Consider the following 13,546-nt stretch of genomic DNA (forward strand, 5'->3'; position numbering starts at 1 on the left):
TTTCTAGGAGAGAGAGAGACAGCATGAGCAGGGGAGGGTCAGAGAGAGAGGGAGTCACAGACTGAAACAGGCTCCAGGCTCCGAGCTGGCAGTCAGCACAGAGCCCGACGCGGGGCTCGAACCCACGAACCGCGAGATCATGACCTAAGCGAAAGTCGGACGCTTAACCGACTAAGCCACCCAGGCGCCCCATGGCTTGGTTATTTCAAATGAGACCTACCATTCTAATAATGGTGGCTTCTCTGTCTGGGGAGAAGGGGAACAGGATGATCCCATGGCTGGCAATCCAGGGTAGGCCAAGTTCTATCACTGGCTGGCATCATACTCCTTGATGGGCCTCAATTTTCCCATCTCTACAGCAAGAGACTTACAGTCTCTATGGTCCCTTCTAATGCGGACACAGTCTAAGATTTACAATGAGCAATTTCAAAAACTGCTTAGGAACTCCTGCTGCTTTCCTAGACCACCTCATAGTTTATAAAACACTTTCAGCTCCCTTATGTTATTTAAAAAATTTTTTTTACTGTTTTATTTATTTTTGAGAGAGAGAGAGAGAGAGAGAGAGAGAGACAGCATGAATAAGGGAGGGTCAGAGAGAGAAGGAGACACAGAATCCGAAACAGGCTCCAGGCTCTGAGCTAGCTGTCAGCACAGAGCCTGATGCAGGGCTCGAACCCACGAACCGTGAGATCATGACCTGAGCCGAAGTCGGATGCTTAACTGACTGAGCCACCTCCCTTATGCTTTTTATCCTCGTGGCAAGCTTGGAAGAGGCCAAGGCACAGTGCCCCTTTAACAGATAAGGAAACTGGAGCTGAGAATTGTCCTCAAGGGGCTATAATTTGAGGCTGCACCACATATTTTGGCTATATAGGTATACTATTTGTTCTCAAATGTGAACCTGCATAAAAATCACCTGGAATTGGGGGTGGGGGTGGGTGGGTAGGGTAATGCTTGTGAAAAATGTAGATTCTTGGAGACTTAAGAGACTTAGTTGGCAAGGCTGGGGTGGGCCCAAAGGTAACGAGTGCCCAGGCCAGGTGCCTGAAGGACTACTCCTGGAGAGCCCCAGCCTCCTTGTTGTATGCTGGGTAACTTCAGGCATTAGCCTGTTTCTTTCCTAACCTTTCTCAGCATATGTTCTGGGCCAGGCCAGTGTTGGGAGGAGGCCCTAAGGGAGCTCCCAGTCTGGTAGTAGAGGCAGATGGAGAAATTGAGTGTGTGGTCAATGCTGGAACAGAGGCAGCATTGGGCAATGGCAGCAATGAATAACTACAACTCTGGAGGAAGTCATGTTATTCTGGGCCTAGGGACTTGATCCTTGTTTGTGTATTAACTACTTTTTTTTTTCCCCTGTGGGTCATCCCCACCAGATGGCAGGCAAGTTCATAGAAATGATCAAGTCTCAGATCTCTGCCCTCAGAGCTGGCACAAGGCCTGGCACAGAGAAGAGGACAATATTGGTCAAATCAGCTGACCTGAGCAACGAGAAATGGCTGATGGAGAGGTCACAGGGCCTCAGGATTAAATGCATTTTCATGCTCAGCACCCTCACTTCCTCCCTTTGTGAGGTCTAACATGGAGTTAATGGTGGAAATTCCTCATCATGTTGTAAGCATTTGTTGCCTCTGTTCCTCGCCTCCTCTTTTCACTAGACTGAGCTCTTCAAAGTCTGAGCTAGGAATGAGGCACAAAGCAGACTCTCAAAACGTTTGTTGAATAGATGAGTGAATGAATGAGTTCAAGCAGAAGCTGTGCATTGGCTATTGAAGGGATTCCAGCTAAAAGAGGGCTTATAGGAAAGCCCCAAGCTGTGTTGGGCCAGATGTCCCTCCTCATTTTCTAGCAGCCCCCCTCTGCTCAGGGACAAGACAGGTGCAGGATTTGAACTAAATGTATAGGTGGGGCCAGTTGAGGATGGGAGCCGCAGCTGGGGCTTTGAAGATGGACCTGAGAACCTAGAAACGCGGAAGAGCAGTATCTGGTGATTCGAACCGAGCTTGTTGGAGCTACAGGTGGAGGAATCTGGGAGTCACGTGAGGTCTGCGTGCGGTTAGAGGTGCAGAACGGACCCTCCGTCCTAAAGGTCTCTAAACACAGGGATCAGCAGGATGCGATGCGTCGGGGCGGGAACCTGGCCACCACGCCTGGGGTAGGGACAGTCCCCACGGGGGGCGGGGAGTGCGAAACCTCCTGGCACCGCCCCGACAAAGCCTGCGCGCGCCCGGTTCCGCGATTGGCCGCGCCTCCTCGCGCCGACGCCCCGTCCCGCCCACCGCCGCCGGTCCGGTGCGCTGCAGCCAATGGGTACAGTCGCCGTCGCCTACGTCACAGTCCAGGCAGCCAATGATGGGAGCGCTCCGCGGCTCGTGGCTCTTTCGCGGCAAAAAGGATTTGGCGCGTAAAAGTGGCCGGGACTTTGCAGGCAGCGGCGGCCGGGGGCGGAGCGGGATCGAGCCCTCGCCGCGGCCTGCCGCCATGGGCCCGCGCCGCCGCCGCCGCCTGCCACCCGGGCCGCGCGGGCCGTGAGCGCCATGGCCGTGGCCGGGGCCCCCGCAGGCGGCCCATGCGCGCCGGCGCTGGAGGCCCTACTCGGGGCCGGCGCGCTGCGGCTGCTCGACTCCTCGCAGATCGTCATCATCTCCACGGCGCAGGACGCCAGCGCCCAGCCGGCCCCCGCCGGCCCCTCCGCGCCCGCCGCCGGCCCCCGCGACCCCGACCTGCTGCTCTTCGCCACGCCGCAGGCGCCCCGGCCCACACCCAGCGCGCCGCGCCCTGCGCTCGGCCGCCCGCCGGTACGGACAACACCAGGGACACAGGGCCGAGTGCGCGTCTGGACCCCCGTGCAGACCCGGGCGGGGCGCGGTTTTTGGCCCGGAGGCAACGGGGGCGGGGGAGGGGGTGGGTCGAGGCCCCCGGGCTGGGCGGGGCCGAGCCTGGGTTGGGCCTCCGGGCCCCGCCCCGGGGTGCGGGGTGACCTCGGGCCAGTCCCCGTTTGCTTCTGTGCTCTGGGCCTCACCTTCCCGGAGCCGCTCGAGGGTCAGACTCCGTGATAATAATGGCCCACGTGTATTCAGTTGGCGCTGCCTGCATGCCAGGTCCCTGGCCCACTTGGAGCCGGCTAAAACTCAACAGCCATGCTGTGAGCTCAGTGTTAATCACTGTGCCCATCTGAATTGAGGCCCAGAGAGGGGAAGTGACTTGCCCCCGGTCCTACGGCTGCAAGTGGTAGGTCAGGGATTTGAACTGAGGCCTGCTGGCTTCAGACCAGAACTCATGGCGGGGTAGTGGCACCTGCGCCTTGGGGAAGTGAAGGGGGGCGTTCCTGGAGCTAGACTGTTGAAGAGTCATTGAGGAGACCCTCCTTCCTGCCTAGATGCTCCACTGCCAGGTGCAGGCCTGGGCCTCTGGGCCTCTGGGGACAGGCCTCCTGGCTGGGAGGCCTTCTCTGCAGGGGCGGGGTGGCTGGGCCAGCTGCTGATCCCCTCCCTCTGCCTGTCCTTCCATCTGCCACCCTCCACTCTCACAGGCTCTGGTTGCCATGGAACCTCATTAATCAGACAGGCAGACCCCTAGGCCCCTGGGAAAGTACTGGGTGGGCTGGACCTCAGGGATCTGGAGTGAAAGCCCCCAGTGCCAGGAGAGAGGAAACATCCCAGGGAAATGCTTTGATAAAGTGCTCCCGGAGCAGCAAGAGGCTCAAGACTGGGGTGGGGTGGGGGGCGCAGAAGAGGTGGCTGAATTACCGGGAAGAAGGGAGTAGAGGCCCTGAGCTTGGACCTGTGGGCTTCAGGACAGGGTGTGGAGACCAGTTTGACTGGCAGAGCCTGTGGGTGAAGGTGGGGCTTGGAAGGCAGGCAGGGGCCAGGCCAGCCTGGCAGGATGGGGTCTCAGCAGGGGGCTTGGAGCAAGTGGGAGGGGTGAGGCAGAGCCCAGGGCAAGGAGGTGGAAGCTGTCCAACTGCTTATGGGGGCCTGGGTGGCAGCTGGTCCCTGAGGCATCCCAGCAGGCAAGTCTCCCCTAACTCCCTTGGCCTCTCGCCCAGTTCTGCCTTCCTTCCGGAATCACCAAGATGCTAATAATAATAACAATAGGAGCCACCATTGTTTTGAGACTGTTTTGTGTGCCAGGCTCTGTGCCAAGCACTTCACCCAATTAACTCTCAACAACTATCCCCTTTTACAGATAGAGAAGCTGAGACCTAGAGATGGTAGGTCATTCAGCTAGTGAAGTGGTGGGGCCAGTCCAAACCACTGGAATGCCTTGCCTCCTGGAGATGTTAATAGAGGGCGAAAGAAGTTCACAGACCCTTCTAATGGGTGAAAGGAGGAGGATTCTCCCAAGAGTGGGTCACCTACATCCCAGTGGCCTGTCTCTGCCAGTGCCAGCTTGGGGCCTGGACATGAAAACTGCATTTAACTGACTGACAAGTACTTAGCAGGCCTGGGGCTGTAGAAGCCGAGCTCCAGGCTCAGAGGGACTGCCAGAGACTGGGCTGAGGAAGTGGACTCCACCCCACCCCCAGTGGTGTCAGGGGCAGCCTCTGCGAGCCTGAGCATTCCATTCATTCAGCTGTTGTTGAGTTCAGGAATGCCCAAGAGGTACTAGACGCAAGCAACCCAAAACCTCTGCCCTCTGCAGTACTTAAGTGCTAATAGCCATTTTCTGTCAGTGGATGGTTGGGGCGAAGGCTGGCACCATCCTGGAGCTAAAGCCCAGAAAAATGGGCCCAGCTTTTGCCCTCCAGTACTGCCCAACTCTTGTACCCCTGGGTAGCCACTGGCCAAATGAGCTGTGGCCTCCGCTGACCCTCTGCCCTGCCATTTGTTTGGGACAGTCTTTGAAACAAGCTACAGGATCAGCTTCTGCAACCGTGAGCATTCCTTGAGCCCTCTAGCATACAAGGGTCTGTGCAATTCAGCCATTCCTCTGGGCCCTTCCTGTCCACCTCTATCCTGTCATCCTGGCTATTAAAAAACAAATTAAATATAATGCACATTGACTGGGGCACCTGGGTGGCTCCATCAGTTGAGCCTCCAACTTGAAATTGATTTCTCCTCAGGTCCTAATCTCTGGGGTGAGATTGAGCCTCACGTCAGGCTCTGCACTGAGCTTGGAGCCTGCTTGGGATTCTCTCCCTCTGATCCCCAGGTGTAACCCCATGCGTGTATGTGCTTGCTCTCTCAAAATAAATAAACATTTTTTTAAAAATACACATTTACTATAGAAAAAGAGAGACTAAAAAGTTGAAGGGGGCAGGATGCCAGCCCCATCCATTTTTCCTTCTGATTTTTTTCCTAAGCCTCTTTTTTTTTGAGGTGGTTGTGACAGCTTTCCTTTTCTTAAGTTTTAAAAATTGTAGTTTTCCCTTTATTTCTGTATTCAAACAGTGGATCATCCACACCTTACAGATATGGTAACAGTCTCCCATGATTGTCCCCCACCCACACACCATACAGAGCTGGCTTCTAGAATGGATTCTAAAAAATATTTTGATTTTTAGAAACTGGAGAAAAATGTTTCATGAGCTTTTTAATCCAAAAAGGGATCACATAAATGCATTGCCCTCTAACAATGTTTTTTTTTTTTTTTTCTTTGCCCTTATATCTTCGAGAGGATTCTGTGTCACCTGCTTCAGTCCTTGACAACAGCGTGGTATTCGAGGGACTGAATGAGCCATAGTTTTTGTGGCTCCCTTTCCATGGATGGGTATTTGAGCCATCCAGATTTTTTTTTTTAACCAGTGTTCTGTGTGTCCTCACCTCTGCCTTTCCAGGCCCCTGTGCTAAGATCTCTAGAGAGCAGTGGTAGACATTGACATCTGCTTGAGGCCTTGCTTTAGTGTGTGGCATTGACCTGTCTTCAGGGTGGGCAGGGGCCTGCACAACAGGGGGAAGATGCAGGGAGGGGTGCCATTGTCAGAAGCATGCCAGGTTCAGGCCCACAGGGCTAGGCTGGAGAGGAGGTACATTCTGGTTGGGTTTTGGGGGCCAACTTTTGGACTAGGCTCCAGGGAGGCAGGACTCGTGGTAGATAGGAAGGTGGGCTCAGTGCCGCCTGTTAGGGCTCACATGCTGGCCCCGCCTCTCACCGCCTATGCAACCTTTCCGAGGTGTAGGTTCTTTGGGCAGTGGAGAAGTCATCATGGCACCTGCCCGCAGAGTCTGGGCAGAGGGTTTGATGACTGAATGCAGGTGAAGCAATTATTTAGCTGTACTCAGCACACAAGAGCACTCAGCACTTGTGAGTGCTTCTATCCCCGGGACACATGAGGGAACCTGTGAATGCAGTCTGAGGCAGGGTCTGCAGAGGTTCATATAATAAACAGTTGATGCCAGGCACTGCATACAGTGGCTATTTAGGCCCAGTGCCTGCCCCCAAGGGGCTCTGCCTTCCGGGTGAGACAAACACATCTGCAGAAATTTGCATTGAGAGATAATGTGGGGAAAGGTCGGGTATGAGGCATTTTAGCAGGAGAAGGGACACAGTCTGTTGCAGGATCAGAAAGACGTAAGTGATGGGTAAGGTGCCTGCCCCCAGAGGTGGAAGGAGTTGGTGTGAAGAGTAGGAGGGAGGGAACCAGTATGGGCTAAGGCTTGGGGGCACAGGTTTGTGACAAAACGTGTCTGCAGAAGTGCACGTGGAGAAGTGACAGAGGAGGACACTAGGGTTGAGAGGGACAGATGGAGGCGGGGACGTGGCTGAGTGGCCCACATGGGAGGAGATAGTGGCTGTGGTGATAGGCTTTCTTGGCAGTTAGATGTGTGAGGCCATGGCTGCTGAATGTTCTAACTCAGGTTATGTGTGATGGCGGGGCGGGCATGGCTGGTTTGGGTCAGGCTGCACCTGAGAGGCCTGTGACACTCCCTCCTCCAGTGTGTGTGACCAACTCATGGGGTGTTCTATCACCCCACGGTGATAACAGGGTGGGGATCCTGGCTCAGCCACTTCTGGGCAGTATGACCTGGGGCCTCTCTGAGTAGTTACTTTATCTGTAAAATGGAGCCATTATTGTGCTGCTAGTCTACAGGATGGACCGAACATGCAGAGCATGCGTGAGCACCAGCTGCCTCCATGTTCGAACAAAAACCAGAGAGAGGAGGCGACTTGTCCGAGGGACCTGTATCCTAATGGCCTAGAACAACAAACAACTAATACAGCACTGTATGTCAGTTATGCGAGAAATGAAATTAAAAGCTTAATTTTAAAAAAAAAAAAACAATGACAAGCATTTATTATCACATAGTTTTGGTGGGGCAAGAATTCAGAGGAGACTTAGCTCAGTGCCTCTGCCTCAGGGTCTCTTCTGAGGTTGCAGCCAAAGTGTTGGGCCAGGTGGCAGTCATCAGAAGGCATGACGAGGGTTGGAGGAGCTGTGTCTAGGCTCACCTGGGATGCTACTGCAGGAAGTCTCAGTTCCTTGCCCCCTGGGCCTGTGTGGCATGGCCGTGGCACTCCCCAGAGTGAGTGATCCAACACAGAGAACAAGGAGGAAGCCCCAGTGCGTCTCGGACCCAGTCTGAGAAGTGACTTGTCATCATTTCCATCACACTGCTCATTTAGAAGCAAGTTACCAGGTCAGGTCTATATTTAAGGGGAGGAGAATTAGGCCCTAATCTTTTGAAAGGGAGAGTACCAAGAAATTTGCAGGCAGGGGCACGTGGGTGGCTCAGTCGGTTAAGCAACTTGATTTTTGCTCAGGTCATGATCTCACTGTTCGTGGGATTGAGTCCCGCTTTGGGCTTCACGCTGACGGCATGGAACCTGTTTCGGATTCTGTCTTTCTGCCCCTCCCCCACTATGCATCTATGGGTCCTCTCTCTCTCTCTCTCTCTCAAAACAAATAAACTTAAAAACAAAAAGAAATTTGCAGACATATTTTTAAACCATCACAGGCCCCCAGGGAGGTAGTGGTGGAGCTAGAACTTGAACTCGGGTCTTTTGCCCTTCGGTTGAGTGATCTGCCCTGTGTAGTAGGATTGTGTCCCCTGGGATCCCTCACACACTAAGTGTCCCGGTAGAGAAAGTGGGGCAGGGGTGGCCCAGGAGCATCAAGCCCTAAGTCAGGTCTCTTGTAGCCTCACTCCTGGGTATTGGGCATCATCCCATTGTTTCTGCCACAGGTAAAGCGGAGGTTGGACCTGGAAACTGACCATCAGTACCTGGCCGAGAGCAGTGGGCCAGCCCGGGGCAGAGGCCGCCACCCAGGAAAAGGTACCCACAGAACTTGGGCTGGGGCAGGCCCCCTGACCAGGCCCAAGTTGGGGGTGTGGACAGACAAATAAGCTTGCAAAGTGAGCTCTGGTCTCTCAGGCATGGACCTGAGCCAGGCCTCTGGAGGCCCCGAGGGGCAGCTGGAGTGGCCGCCTGGCATGGCTTCCCCAGACCCTGGGGGGTGGGGAGTTCCCCAGCCAGGAAAGGAATGCCATGTGGTTGGCAGGCAGCAGCCACAGGGCCTCCCTGTCGGCTTGGCCAAGGGGAAGGAGCCATCTACCCCTCCCACCCCTATCCCTCTGCCCTGCATTGCCAGGAAGGCCTGCCTGGGGGTGGGGTGGTGCTGAGGGAGCCACCTCGCCTGGACCCCCAGGTGTGAAATCCCCAGGGGAGAAGTCACGCTATGAGACCTCGCTGAATCTGACCACCAAACGCTTCCTGGAGCTGCTGAGCCGCTCAGCTGATGGCGTTGTTGATCTGAACTGGGCAGCCGAGGTGCTGAAGGTGCAGAAACGGCGCATCTATGACATCACCAATGTCCTCGAGGGCATCCAGCTCATTGCCAAGAAGTCCAAGAACCACATTCAGTGGCTGTAGGTACCAGCCAAATAGGAGGGCAGGCAGAGGCTGAGGCGCAGGGCTGGACCAGCCTGGAGGAGCTGAGAGCAGAACCCACTGTGGCTGCCTGTGTCCTTGTCATCCAGCTGGGGAAATGGGGGCTTAGCGAGTGGAGGTGGCTTCTCTGAGGAAAGTACACAGATCTCACATATGCAGCTTAATGCGCCTTCATGTATTTCTTCGCCTGGGGAGCCACCCTCCAGATCAGGATAAAGAACACGCCCAGCACCACAGAAAGTTCCCTGTGCCCTTTCTCAGTTGTTGCCCACCCCTGATACCATTAGGTGATCACTCTTCTGCCCTCTGTTGCCATCAATGGGATTGTCTAACACATCTGTTTTATTGTTAATTCTTGTTTTATTTTTCTCCTCTGCTCCCCTCGTCATCCTACTCCTCTGTTATGGACACACCTGCCTTTTCCGTTTTTAGCAGATCATTCCATTCTGCATCATTTTTTTTTCTTTTAACCACATGTCTGAAGTGCTTCCATGTCTGTACATCTGATGCATGCTCATCCTTTTATGCAACCTTATAGTATTCCACGGCATGCCTGCACCATCATTTACTTATCCTGCCTCCTGTAAGGGAGACGTTGGTATTTTCAGACCTTTAGGCCCAACTTTAGACCCCTGCCAGTCTGACTTGGAGCCCAGCTTCAGCCCTCTGCTGCTTCCCAGAGAGGGACAAAGGCTCGCTTAGATCTGACAGAACAGGCAGCAGCAGACTGAGTGCTGCGGGTCAGAGCTCCTGGGTCAGAGCTCCTGGGCCAGGAGCTGCAAGCCCTCTCTTTGCCTCCTGCAGAGGCAGCCATGCGGCAGTGGGGATCGGTGGGCGGCTTGAAGGACTGACCCAGGACCTCCAGCAACTGCAGGAGAGTGAGCGGCAGCTGGACCACCTCATCCATATCTGTACCGCACAACTGCGGCTGCTTTCTGAGGACTCTGACAGCCAGCGATATCCTTGGATCTCTGGGACTGCTGCCATGGAGGACAGGACTGGCGGGTGGGGGTCCCATCCAAGTGGGACTGTGAGGCTACCCTGGGCCATGGATTCAGGAGAGGGCTCTGGCTTTGGATGCAAGTTCTGGGCTCAGCATTTACTTGTTATGCTGGACGAGTTACTTAACCTCTCTGAGCCTCAGCTACATCTGGAAAAGGGGAAAGTAATCAATTCCGAAATTGCACAGATTAAAACAAGAAAACCTAGTAGAAGCAATAGCAAACATTGATTTGGTAGTGATTCAGTACGTGGCCATAACTTCAAATGAACTTTATTTATTCTTGAGAGAGCAAGCAGGGGAGGGGCAGAGAGAGGGAGACACAGAATCTGAAACAGGTTCCAGGCTCTGAGCTGTCAGCACAGAGCTCGACTTGGGGCTTGAACCCATGGACCGTGAGATCATGACCTGAGCCAAAGTTGGATGCTTAACCAACTGAGCTACCCAGGTGCCCCGTGGCCATAACTTCAGAGTTAAAGATCTCAGTTCTTGTTTGTCTTCCAAAAATAGTAACTTTTTTTTTAAGACTTTACTTTTAAGTAGTCTCTGCACCCAACATGGGGCTTGAACTCAGAACCACGAGACTATGAGTTGCACACTCACTCCACTGACTGAGCCAGCCAGGTGTCCCTAGAAACTTTTTTTTTTTTTAATGTCTGTTTATTTTTGAGAGACAGAGCATAAGTCAGGAAGGGCCAGAGAGAGAGGGCAACACAGAATCTGAAGCAGCCTCCAGGCTCCGAGCTAGCTGTCAGCACAGAGCCTAACGCGGGGCTCGAACCCATCAACCATGAAATCATGACCTAAGCTGAAGTCAGACGCCCAACCGACTGAGCCACCCAGGCGCCCCCCTAGAAACTATTTTAAAATAAGTTTTTTGTTTTGTTTGTTTTTAGTGAATACTCAGATTATGTTTATAAGTTTTGGAGACAGCCACCAACTGACACCAAGATCATGGGTCAGAATAAATTCTCAGCACCAGGCCTGGAGTTGTCTTACATAACTTACATGAAATTATTACAGGCAGTCATCATTAACTTGGGATTAGATGGGTAGAATGGTCTCACTGTACAGATGTGGAAATCGGGGCTCAAGGTGTGACATAGGCCGAAGCACCAACTATGTGCCAGGCCCTGGGGTGGGGGGCGGAGAGGACAGGAGAGACTAGGTAGGTGTGCGTTCTTAGGAATCCTCTGGGTGGGTGGCCCCAGAGGTTAAAGATCACATGGTCCTTGACTCCACCAACCCTGGCCTATGTGACCTGCCAGGACCTTCGTAGCATCGCAGACCCTGCAGAGCAGATGGTCATGGTGATCAAGGCCCCTCCTGAGACCCAACTCCAAGCCATAGATTCCTCAGAGGTGAGACTCAGGACTCCAGACCTGACCAAGACAGGCTGGGGTGGGTCCGGTGGTCAGCCGAGCCTCAATTTATCCTGCCTGCTGCCTCCACCCAGACCTTTCAGATCTCCCTTAAGAGCAAGCAAGGCCCCATTGACGTTTTCCTGTGCCCTGAGGAGACTGCAGGCGGCATCAGCCCTGGGAAGACCTCGTCCCAGGGGACGGCTTCTGGGGAGGAAGACAGGGCAGTTGACCCTGCCACCACAGTGCCACCACCATCATCTCCCTCCTCATCCCCTGCTGCAGATCCCAGCCAGTCCCTGCTCAGCCTGGAGCAAGGTGGGTAAAGGGTGGGTGGGTGGGTGGGGTGGGTTTGGGCCCCTCTCCCAGCTGGGTGGGCAGGCATGACAGCCCCGCTGCCCTCCCTGCGGGCCGTCCCTGGCCTGTGATGCTCCCCCGTCTCCCCAGAACCTCTGCTTTCCCGGATGGGTGGCCTGCGGGCCCCTGTGGACGAGGACCGCCTGTCCCCGCTGGTGGCGGCCGACTCACTCCTGGAGCATGTGCGGGAGGACTTCTCCGGCCTCCTCCCTGAGGAGTTCATCAGCCTGTCCCCTCCCCACGAGGCCCTCGACTACCACTTTGGCCTTGAGGAGGGTGAGGGCATCAAAGACCTCTTCGACTGTGACTTTGGGGACCTTACCCCCTTGGATTTCTGATGGGGCTTAGGGGGGACCAGGGACTCCTGAGATGCCCACCCTGTCTCTGCAGCCCTGGAGCCCCCTGCCCCTGGCCGTCCTCCCAGCCCGATTGGAAATGTTTAATTTATACCCTATCTCCCCTGTCTCCAGAAGCTTCTAGCTCTGGAGTCTGGCTACTGCCAGGAGGCTGAGCAAGCCAGGAAGGGAAGGATTCTGTTTGTGGTGTGTATGTGCATGCACCCAGCACCCAACATGTGTGTACACGGGGTGAGTGGTGTGTGAGCATGTGTGTGTGCATGTACCGGGGAATGAAGGTGAACACATCTGTGCGTGCACTGAAAACACGCCCCAGTGTGTCCACGTGTGTGTGCATGAGTCCATGTGTGCGCGTGGTGGGGGCTCTAACTGCACTTTTGGTCTCCTTGCTCCAGGGGCCCCACGAGGCCCAGGGTGGCCACCTGCCCCCAGAATCCTGTGTGCTGACCAGGCCAGGTGGCGAGGCCTTGGCCTGCTTGTTTGCAGGACAGCGAGAGCACTTCTGTCGTCTTAAAGGTTTTTCTGATCGAAGCTTTAATGGAGCGTTATTTATTTATCAAGGCCTCTTTGGCAAGCCTGGGGCACCAGCGAAGGGTAGGAGGGGTGTGGGACTGATGCCCCAACTCCTTATACCCCTGAGCGAGGGCAGGGGTCCCTAAAGCTGTAATTTGCCCCACTCCGAAGGAGCTGAGGCCTGAGCGGTTTATTTATTGGGATAGTGAGGGAGGGAGACTGACTGACTGACTGACAGCCATGGGTGGATTGAGGGGGTGGTCCCTTCCCAGAGGGTCACTGCAGGACCCCATCTGCCCCCCAGGATGGATGTGAGATGGGAGAGGTGAGTGGGGGACCTTCACTGACAGGGTGGGCAGGAGGGGTGGGTCAAGGGCTTCCCCTAGCCCAGACCACAGGGGCCCCTCCTGTGGCATTTGAAGTGCCCCCTCTACCCCACTTCTTGCTCTGCCCTACCCTCCAATCTGCACTTTGATTTGCCTTTCTAACTGCTCTGTTCCCTCTTGCTTTGGTTTTAATAAATATTTTGATGGTGTTTGGGTTGGGTTTTGGGACTGTGTACAAGGAGCAAATCTGGGGGTGGGAGAGGTCAAGGTTGCTGGGAAAATACCCCTTGTCTACTTCCCCTCTCCCTGCCTCTACTTGGTTTCATTTCCCTTGAACCTCCCAGCCACAAGAAAGGCAGGCTTCATCACCATTTTTGTCCTTACTTAGAAACTGATCCAATGAAGTGGTAAGTGAACTCCCTTCCTTTTCCCAGCCTCAGAGAGGCCACTCTGATTGCTGTGTTCCTTCCAGATGTTTCTGGGCATTTGTAAACATGGAGCAAATAATTAAAACAGGCTGATGGTGTGTCAGGTTCTTTCAGGTTCTGGGGACACATTCCCTGCCCTCATGAGGCTCTTGGGGAGAGACTTACACAAATGGGAAAATCAGAGGGCTTCCTGGAAAAGGTGATGCTTGAGCTGAGAACTCTAGCATAGTCACCTGAGGAGGAAAACATGAACCCACTTAGCAGACAGGGCATTGTGGTCAAAGGCCCCAGGGCAGGAGGGGGGGGGAGGTGGCACAGAGGACCTCAGAGAAACCAGTGTGGAGTCCTGAGGGGAGGGCTAGAGTGGAAAGTTCAG

General features: G+C 54.5%; 1 protein-coding gene across 1 annotated transcript; it reads left to right on the forward strand.

Annotated features, from left to right (window-relative positions):
• The first annotated feature begins 2,418 nt into the window (after positions 1-2,418).
• Positions 2,419-13,255, forward strand: E2F1 (E2F transcription factor 1). The gene is made up of 7 exons (XM_039248754.1): positions 2,419-2,795; positions 8,124-8,214; positions 8,588-8,807; positions 9,634-9,786; positions 11,076-11,190; positions 11,286-11,508; positions 11,638-13,255. The coding sequence occupies exons 1-7, from the start codon at positions 2,535-2,537 to the stop codon at positions 11,883-11,885; spliced, it is 1,311 nt and encodes a 436-aa protein (XP_039104685.1). The 5' UTR covers positions 2,419-2,534; the 3' UTR covers positions 11,886-13,255.
• The last annotated feature ends 291 nt before the right edge of the window (positions 13,256-13,546 follow it).

Source organism: Hyaena hyaena, unplaced genomic scaffold (genome assembly GCF_003009895.1).
Source record: "Hyaena hyaena isolate Hyena2069 unplaced genomic scaffold, ASM300989v1 scaffold_315, whole genome shotgun sequence".
In the NCBI taxonomy this organism is placed as follows: Eukaryota; Metazoa; Chordata; class Mammalia; order Carnivora; family Hyaenidae; genus Hyaena; species Hyaena hyaena.

Coding starts and splice junctions, on each gene's coding strand:
- E2F1 (XM_039248754.1), top strand. CDS start 2,535: ATGGCCGTGGCCGGGGCCCCCGCAGGCGGCCCATGCGCGCCGGCGCTG. Junction 8,808..9,633: donor AAGAACCACATTCAGTGGCT/GTAGGTACCAGC, acceptor TGCCTCCTGCAG/AGGCAGCCATGCGGCAGTGG. Junction 11,191..11,285: donor AAGCCATAGATTCCTCAGAG/GTGAGACTCAGG, acceptor GCCTCCACCCAG/ACCTTTCAGATCTCCCTTAA.